Source organism: Urocampus carinirostris, chromosome 2 (assembly GCF_059441175.1).
Source record: "Urocampus carinirostris isolate Australia breed hairy pipefish chromosome 2, RoL_Ucar_1.0, whole genome shotgun sequence".
NCBI classification, from domain to species: domain Eukaryota; kingdom Metazoa; phylum Chordata; class Actinopteri; order Syngnathiformes; family Syngnathidae; genus Urocampus; species Urocampus carinirostris.
The window spans coordinates 57,322,639-57,332,788 of NC_142350.1; the positions used below are offsets into that span (position 1 = coordinate 57,322,639).

The following is a 10,150-nucleotide window of genomic DNA, read 5'->3' on the forward strand; positions in this document are numbered from 1 at the left end:
TCTATTTTGTAAGAAAAAATAACAAGAACAAATGGGTTTTTTAAAGCATTTTTAATCATTACCATAGTCTGAGCTGATCAGGAGTGCAAATACAGCACAAAACAATAGAACTCACCCTGGATGCAATCAAATGTTATGTACAGGAAACTCATAGTAAAAGCACAAAAGTTGTTCACAAATGAACAATGGAGTTTACAAAACCTGTTACCGCAATATAGGATGAGAGGGGAAATCTACAACACTAAATGGAAGACAAAAAACAAATGACACTTTTACCCAAATATCACGTTTTGGCGTTCAATGCGGAGCACTCACACCAACGAACCATCTAATGATTTTTACATCATTATTAACTGAACCTTTCGAGCACCTATTGGCCTCAAATTCAGTTCTTGTACTGCGATTAGGGCCTCATCCCGAGTCTCAAAAACCACGACTGCCGTACCTTTAAAAGTTTCGGATTGGTCATATTGCAATGAGATGGATCCCGGAACAATGCGATACCCATGGAAAAAATCATATAATTCTTCCTCTTTTATCCGGAATGGTAAATTAATCAACTGTACGCGGGCGTTGTCAACTGAATCGTCAATCAGTGGGCCACCGCTGCTAGAAGCACCATTGCTTCTCCCGAACGAATCGTCGTAAAACTGAAAACCTTTATAGTTTCGAGGCTCTGCATTCATTGACCTATTATCAGAATGACTGCCGCTGGTATCGGAGCGCTCGCCGTCACCAGCACCTTGGAACGAATGGAAACTCCGCTTCGGCACAGCAATCAACTCCTGCATCTCGGCACGTGAAATGTATCTGACAGCAACCTTGCCTCCGAGAACCCACTGTCCATTGATGGAGAGGGCCCTCATGGCTGTCGATTCAGAATGGAATAGAACCAAAGCATCGACAGTCACTCCCGAAGAATTGTCACGCAGCACGTGCACGTCATTTCCCGCGACATCCAACCCAGGGAAAAGTTCAATGATCTCCCTTACACGCACATCATAGGGCAGGTTTTGCACAAGCAAGCACTTGTCCGGTTCCGAACGATCCGCAGGCAAGTATGGAGACCTCTCATCGCTACGTTGCGAGTTTCCGGAAGGCCCAGCGTTTTTGGTCCGAGACTCAAGGATATGTATCATTTTTTCTCTTGAGATTGGTCGGACTTGAACCAATTGATTTGTAAAGTATTTGGTCGACTGCTCCAATGCCTCCTCATATTCTTTCAGCAAGTTAAAGAGTACAAACGCAGATTTAGTTTTCTGGTCATCATGAGTCATGAACAAGATCTGGTCATCGCTGAGTTTCGCATATCGAAAAAGTCTTCTAATGTCCGACGGTTTCACTGCTAAGGAGAGATTTTCCACCGACACACAGAACTCCCTGAAAGATGAACCCTTCTTGGCTACAGATGACAGGGGCACCTGTACCCGCATAAGGGGTTTTAAATTCTTCGGATCAGGTCTAGATCTTTCAAGCTCTTCACGTCGAGAGTTTACGGCAAAGGTTTGCCAGTCTTCTTCAGACGTATGAATAACGTGCACGTACCTGGCACCGATGTATCGTTTATCCCTTTTCAAGGCATGAGGTACGTCTGATGAGCTTGAAAATCTCACCAAAGCCATTCCGTTTTTTTTTCCTTCTGGGTTTGTCAACAGAACCATATCAGCAATAGGTAAATCGTTGAAAAATTCTGAAATCTCTTTTTTGGTCACGCTGAACGGCAGTCCTTTGAGGAAAACACACGGGGAGTCATTTGTTGGTCTCTTTTGGTGAGGTGGATAACTCATGCCGGCTCTACTTGCCGACCTCTTGTTGGTTTCAGCCTCAGAAGATTTTCGGGAGTGCCGAGTTTTATCTTCAAGCTTTCTCTTTTGCTGCGCCTCCAAATTTACAGCACTTTGCTCAAAAACACTCTCCATCTCTGCTTTGCTACTTAGTAGCAAAGTCACTCTTCCGTCCTTAATAAACCCACCAGAGCGCATCATGGCCCTTCTTGCATCTTCATCTGAAGCAAAAATAATGAAAGCTTCCTCCAGCTCGCCTCCAATTATGTGCACACCACCATCTGGAATTTTGAGTCCAGCGAAGAATTTCCGGATATCCTGAGAACCTGCATTGATCCTCAATCCCTGTAAACGGATGACGACTGCCATGCTCAAGCACAAACAACAGCACCTGCAGACAAAATGGTATAGAACAGCATTATTCTCTCCTCAGTTCTGCACTCCCTGCCTTTGCAACATGTCCCCAAATAACCTTCTTAACAACTTGTTCAAAGGAAAGAAAGCAAAAAGGTCGCCACATATATTGAAGACGGAAACTTAAAATGGCAACAATATATACAACAACATTCAAAGACAGCAGCTAAGGAATATCAATCCATCGATTTTTGAACAACAAATTTGTGCCATTTTGAATCCACTTAATTCATTCATTCAATCCAAGATGAGGCTAGTAACAACACTAAAAAGGGGCCATCAAACAATCCTCTGAAAACCATAAACTATAAAATTCATGTTTTACATTTATAATCCCTTGGTTTCCAAAAAAGAAAAGAGTGGCATTTTGAAAATACAGGATTTTATTTTAACAAACGGTCTTATTTTAATTCAAACTAAAACATAATTATTTATCAAATTGAGAATGACAGAAATCTGTTCAGAAATAATGTTGGACCACAATATGGGTTGAAAGCATAATCTCTAAATCAGTTAACAGATTAAAATATCAAAACATTTGAAACAATAAACTCCACAAAACTCCCATTTGAATAAAGATGTTAATCTAGGGTGAAACAATGTATTTTAAATGATTTTTTATGAGTTACATGCAAACATCTCATGTGATCAAAAAAGCAACTCATAATGTTACTATGACAAAAACTATTCAACGCCTACTTTGTGTAATCAAAATTAAAACTCTGAAATTCGCACCTTTACTTACCTAACAAGTACTTTTTCAAATAGTTAATTTTGGAAGCAAAATTGATTGAACAGCTAGACTAAAATAAGCTCATTTTGCGAGCACATTTTTTTGTACTCATCAAATTGTACCAATTATAATTATCTGAACAATTATTGTACTTTTAGTTAACTTAATTCTTTAAACGACTCAAATCATGACTCATTGAAATAAATTAAAAATGTCAATCTGTCTAGTGTTGAGAGTCTGAGGCAGCATATTGTTCAAAATGTGCGCCGAAGTCACTTGTATTGCTAAGGCCCGAAGTACAATGATTGAAAACCATACAAACAAACCCTTGATTTCTCAACACGGCCAATAGTACAACTCCATTATAGACAGAAAACTGAGCATTTCCCTCGATCACAGAACTACTGCCATTCTGGTACTCATACAGACTGTAAAACCAGTTTTGTGAAAAAACAAACCAAGTCCTCAACAACACGGGACCACCAAATGCACCAACCCATTTACAAATATTTTCCAAAGAAATACATGTCAGCCATAACCATCTCTTGTGCACCGCTTTGCTAAACCATGATGGCACAATAGTTGTAATTAACAAGTCTACATCACCTGCCTTTTGATAAAAACAAAAAAACATATCTGCATCAAGCATTCAGACATGAATCACTGTTGTTCAGTTCAATAATCACAGCCAAAAATTATTACAGAATGAAAAGATGATTTAAGCAACTGCAAACCCTCTGTCCATCCATTATCTGCACCGCTTATCCTCAGTAGGGTTCTGGAGCCCATCTCAGCAATCTTCAGGCAGTGGGCAGGGGACGCCCAGAACTGGTTGCCAGCCAGTCGCAGGGCACACAGGGACTGACAATTCGCTCACTTATTCACACCTAGGGACAATTTGGACCGGCCATTTAACCTGACATGCATGTTTTTGGAATGTGGGAGGAAACCGGAGTGCCCGGAAGAAACCCAGGCAAGCACGGGGAGAACATGCAAACTCCGCACAGGAAAGTTGGTAGCTGGATTTGAACCCATGACCTCAGAACTGTGCCGCACACGCGCTCACCACCGCACCGCCCGCAACTGCACACATTCAGTTCAATTTAAAATTCTTACAGAACTCCATTTCTTCAAATGTAATCCACAATAGGCATTTCCAGAAATGTTTTCACTTTTTCTTGGCCACAACAAACTTTTTTTTAATAACACAACCAATGAAAAACAACATTTTGTCATGTGTGAAAGCAACCACCAATCCAATCTGAAAACCTGAAATGAGAAATTCGGTGTCCCATGGTGAAAAATAAAATCCAGTTCCAAAGCGAGGGTACCCTCTCATTGTTCACCAACAAAGTCCCCACAGGATTTCGGTGCACATTAGAACACAGAGTGAACCACCTTTTTACACCGTAATACTAAAAAAAATATAAAACCAAGCAATACGTATTACGGATCAAAAGTAGAATTGATGTGTACTTAAAGTGACTCCCAATCACTATGTGCTGCAAGAGCTTATCCCGTGTAACAAGATTATGTTCTAATAAATTGTTAAAAAAAAAGAAGAAAATAATCCACCTTGGGAGGTGAATGTCTACATCTTGAAAGGCAATTAAAAAAGCAATGTTTTTACGTGCCACTTTCAGCAAATTTTACTGGTTGCAGCAGTTTTATTTACGAGAACATTTTTCTGTTTATTAGACTGATTTGTCCAAGGTCTGAGGATTTAATTTGCCAAAAATACAACCGAAAGAAATCAATTCCTCTTTAGTTCAATAGCAGATTTAAAGAGAAAAATGTAATTTGAGTTTTTTGCAGAATTGTGAACTCTTTGATATATATACATTTTTAAGTTAGGCTAATGTTTTGCCAAAAAGCAACACTCAATTAGGGAAACAAATGTTTTCAAATGCTTACACTAGCGGTCTTGTCTGACGTTACGATCTAAAATTACAGCAAACGATACATTATACTTGTCAAAGAAGATATGTGCAATAAAGCAAACAAATCTGTAGCTTTACGAGTTGTATGTTCAATAAAATAATGCAATGTAGTCAAAACATATAAAGAGGGATGTAGCCTGCCAACCAAAAGATAATGTTTTTCTAGAAAATCTTTTTTTAAAGCGTTATGCATTGCAATCTATTCAAATCCGTTCAACTATGTGCCTTCAGTACATTATTCAATTGCATTTTAATATTAGCTGTGAATTAAAATTATTCTTATCGTCTTTAATGACAATGTAGTGACCATTGTTTAAAACAAGATTAGACGTGGCTCTCCTTGGTAACCATGTAATAAAGACTTACAATAGAAAAGTAATATTTTTAGGATAAATAGGCATAAATATTTACAAAATAATGCTTGGAGATTGGCCCAAGTTAGAAGTGCAAAATGGCCTCTTGCAGCAACATTTTTTCCAAATCAAGTCGAGAAATAAAATTAATACTTTTTAAGAACCCCTGTACGTCTTTTTCTACCTCTTGGAAGAATTTAATCTTGAATATTTCGCACAGTATGTATATTCGCGTCATAATTGAGACAATATATTTCAAAATACAACCATTTTATATTGCAATTCTCTGTGAGGTTATACAAACGTGAAATACGCTCTTGGCACATAAACGGTCGGGAAACACTTTGTAAACGCACACATCACTGACAAAACACCCTTTTGTATTAAAGGACAAAAAGAGACATTCTACTTTGGAGGGTAAACTATTAGATTTCAACCCAATAATTTAAGGAGAAGCATCAATAAAACTCCACAAACAAGCTTAGTCCTACAATCGCCCATGCGATGACGTCATTTTAGCCACAGTTAGTGACCAAGTCCAAACCACATACATCCATGAAGCAAAAGGATGTCCATAAACGTCCTCAAGACGATATTTGAGAGAACCCAACGAAAAATGGCGATCGTTCGCATAAAGGCCAACAAGGCCTCTCCCAAGAATCAATTCCAGACCCGAACAATACGTTCAACGTGACACTGAGATGCCCACGGTAACCAACAACACAACTTACACAAGCCACAAGAGAAATCTTTTGTAAGTATTTCGAAGTTCGAAATTCGAATCGAAGCAAAAAACGCTCAAAAATTCCTCTCTTCGTCCCGTATCAGCCACTGCCGCTTGTCTTCTTCGCGGAAACGACTGGGGAACAAATTTAAGAGCGCCCCCAGTTGGCTATAAGGCGTAACATACTCTACTCGTGCAGTGCGGTGTGTTTCCCTGTTTTTTACTTCAACACGTAGAACTCAACGAAATCAATATCACCTACACCTACAGGGGCAGGGTTGGGTAGGGTTACTTTAACTTGATTACTTTCAATTACTTTTGGATTACTCCAATACCAAATATGCTAATAAAAGACAAAATAAACTAAATATGAATAAAATGACTCACAACACCTGGTAAGCTTTCTCTCCTGGCTTTGATCTCTTTGATCTCCAGCAAAACTAACATAAAATGCGACAGAAACAAAATGAAAATAAATCCAAACAGCTTGCCAACATCATTTTTGCCGTTCCATGTATTCCGTTACTCCCCAAGCCTGCACAAAATTTAGTCATTTTATTCATATTTAGTTTATTTTGTCTTTTATTAGCATATTTGGTATTGGAGTAATCCAAAAGTAATTGAAAGTAATCAAGTTAAAGTAACCCTACCCAACCCTTATCAGGGGCAGGGGCGCTACCAAAGGGGGGCAGGGGTGGGCTGTGCCCACCCACAGATAAGTTCTATCCACCTTAAGATAAGTGAATTAAGGCTGCGTCGCCTCTGGCAAGGGCAACATCTTCCTGAAGTTCACCGACGACACAGCAGTGATAGATAGATAGATAGATAGATAGATACTTTATTCATCCCCGTAGGGAAATTCACACTTCCAGCAGTCTCATTTTGTTGTTTATCAACAGATTAACAGGATGGCCTCGGGGTGCTGTGTTGTAGTCTAGCAACAGCGGAGTGGATGACGTCACACGCTAGTCCAAAAGTTCGACGATCACTGCGGGGGACCAACTGGCCTTCAGGAGGGAAGTAGCGAGTCTGGTGACGTGGTGCGAGGACACCAACCTCACCCTCAATACGGACAAGACAAAGGAGATGATAGTGGACATGAGGAAGAGGAGGAGACCTCATCAGACACTATTTATTCGGAAGCTTGAAGTAGAGCGGGTGAGCAGCTTTTAAGTACCTCGGCGTGCACATCACTGAGGACCTCACATGGACCCTCAACACCACAGAGCTGGTCAGGAAAGCTTAACGGTGACTGTACTTCCCGAGGAGGCTGAGGAAGTTTGGAATGTCAAGCAAGATCTTCAGCAACTTCTACAGCTGCATCGTGGAGAGCATCATTGTTTGGTACGGCAGTATCACAGCCATGGACAGCAAACGCCTGCAGAGAGTGGTTAAGAACGCTCAGGGCATCACCAGGACTCTACTGCCCTCTCTGCAGAGCATATACCACCACAGAGTCCACAGGAGGGGTGCCTCCATCATTAAGGACCCCACCCACCCACAACACGGACTGTTTACACTCCTACGCTCAGGACGGAGGTACAGGACTGTGAAATGCAGGACAACCCGTTTAAAGAACTCTTTAAACTGGACCATACTTGGACTATCCTTGCACTACAGTCACTTTCAACTGTCTTTTATCTTATTTTTATCTTATTGCCTTGACTCATCTTGAGTTAATCTTGTATTTTTATATTTTTAATATTCGTCATATTCTTTTATGTATACTTGCGTATAGTTTCTATTTTTACGCTGGCAACTGTCTGGACAGCAAAGTAAGAATTTCATTGTGCAGGGAACCGTGGTTCTTTACGGTGCATATGACAATAAACACTATGAATCTTGAAAAATGAAGCTTAAGTAGAAAAGAAAATAGGGAAACAGAGAACAAAAGAAGAAAATAAAACAAAAAAGGAAAAAGCTAGGGGAAAAAAGAAAAAAACAGAAGAAAAAAGAAAAAAGAAAAAGGAAGAGTTAAGCAGGAACAATGAAAAAAAGACAGATTTGGGGAGCCCTTTGATCAGTATATTACCAAAAATAATGTAATATTATGCACAAAAGTATTTAATGTTTTTAATTAAAAATCGTCTCATGTTATAATTAATTATAAAAACGTTTTTTTTTCACTTCCCAGCGAACTTTGAACTAATTTAAACTTCAAAAATTTGTATACTTATATAAATGTTACACTTGTATACTTTAACAAATGTAAAGTCCACAACACAGGCTCCATGAAAAAATGGATATTCGATATAATCGTGTGCATTTGACTGTGTGTCCATAAGTACTTATTCATAAGAGGACGCTGTATAATATATATACCATGTGTATAGCAAGGTTCACCAATGTGGTACCGGTAACTGCTTCTGGAATAACTCACCAGTTAAGGGTTATTGTGATTTTCCCAGGATTTTTTTTCTCTAACTGGAATGTTCTTTTTAGTGTCTAACTGATACCTAACTGAAAACTTTTAACCCTATCTCTAATAATTACAACCTGGTAATGACATTCATTCATTCATTGTCTGCACCGCTTATCCTCAGTGGGGTCGCGGGGGTGCTGGAGCCCATCTCAGCTATCTTCGGGCAGTGGGCAGGGGACACCCTGAACTGGATGCCAGCCAGTCGCAGGGCACACAGGGACAGACAACTCACTCGCTCATCCACACCTCGGGACAATTTTGACTGGCCAATTCAACTAACATGCATGTTTTTGGAATCTGGGAGTATACCGAAGTGCCCGGAGGAAACCCACACAAGCACGGGGAGAACATGCAAACTCCACACAGGAAGGTTCGATCTCATGACCTCAGAACTGTGCCGCACACGCACCACTCCGCCGCCGTGCTGCCCCTGGTAATGACATAATAACAAAAAAATATAACCATGATAACCTATTTTAGAAAAAACAGACCAAACTAGTGGCCCTCTTTGCTAATCAATAACAAAAAAGAAGCTCTCAGCTTCAAAACGGTTAGTGACTCCTGATATACATCAATGCAGCAAAATAAACACCTAATACCTTGCTTTAGGCGGAGATTGTGCAATATCGACAAGGGATGATTCCTTTCTTTAGTTTATTTTGTTATCATATCTATTTTGACACTATTACACTTAACTATTATTTTGCACAGTGCTATTTTATCTGATTGTAAATTATCTTGCACCATCATGAAGGCACTTTTTAATTTAATTGTGCATTTGACACTATTTTATTCTATTCTATTCTCATCTCATCTCATCAGCTGCACCGCTTATCCTCAGTAAAGTCGTGGGGGTGCTGGAGCCCATCCCAGCAGTCATCGGGCAGTAGGCAGGGGACACCCTGAACTTGCCAGCCAAGTCCACACAGGGACAGACAACTCACTCGCTCATTCACACCTAGGGACAATTTGGACGGACCAATTCACCTGAAATGCATGTTTTTGGAATGTGGGGTGAAACCGGAGTGCCCGGAGGAAACCCACGCAAGCACGGGGAGAACATACAAACTCCGCACAGGAAGTCTAGAGCTGGATTTGAACCCACGCAGGGGGTTCCCATGACATGAACTGTGCCGCACATGCGCTAACCACTGCGCCGCCGAGTGATGCGGCTAAGGAAGTTAGCGCTATAAGCAAGCAACTGCCGCAAGTTTGGAAGAGGTTGAAAAACTTTTGATGATTTTTCTCTCCCCACCGTCCACCACAAAGGTAAGAAATCCTATTCATAATCCTTTTTTTATTTTTACACGTTCATGTTAGCGGAATCCTTCGTACGGAAGATTACGCTAAAGCGAACGTACGATTAGCCTGGGTTAGCTTTGTTTACGTAAAACATTCAAGGTGTTGGAACGGAGCTCCCTTTCCAATGAAGCGCTAGCCACTTGTTGTGAAGACCCGGGTGCTAAATGACGTGTAAACGACCAGATTTTTTTATTTTCACACGTTCATGTTAGCGTAATCTTTCGTACGGAAGATTACGCTAACGCGAACGTACGATTAGCCTGGGTTAGCTTCATGTTTACGTTCATGGTAAACATTCAGGGTGTTGGAACGGATTAAAACGATTTTACATTACTTTTAACGGGAAAAACGATTTTCGGTGATCGACCAAATCGGTTTTCGAACTGGGTCCTGGAACGGATTATGGTCGAGAACCGAGGTTCCACTGTAATTCGATCCCAGAACCTGGGCCAGTGTGCAGTGTTTTACTGTTCAGCCA

General features: G+C 40.4%; 1 protein-coding gene across 1 annotated transcript; it reads right to left on the reverse strand.

The window, feature by feature from the left end:
- Positions 1-32: 32 nt before the first annotated feature.
- Positions 33-6,090, reverse strand: rbm12bb (RNA binding motif protein 12Bb). Its single transcript, XM_088327245.1, has 2 exons — positions 5,956-6,090; positions 33-2,175 (listed from the first exon to the last, which is right to left on the reverse strand). Exon 2 carries the CDS (start codon positions 2,151-2,153, stop codon positions 339-341), a length of 1,815 nt encoding a protein of 604 aa, XP_088183371.1. The 5' UTR covers positions 2,154-2,175; positions 5,956-6,090; the 3' UTR covers positions 33-338.
- Positions 6,091-10,150: the final 4,060 nt, after the last annotated feature.

Bases quoted from the DNA above. Each gene is read 5' to 3' on its own strand.
- rbm12bb (XM_088327245.1), bottom strand. From the start codon at position 2,153: ATGGCAGTCGTCATCCGTTTACAGGGATTGAGGATCAATGCAGGTTCT.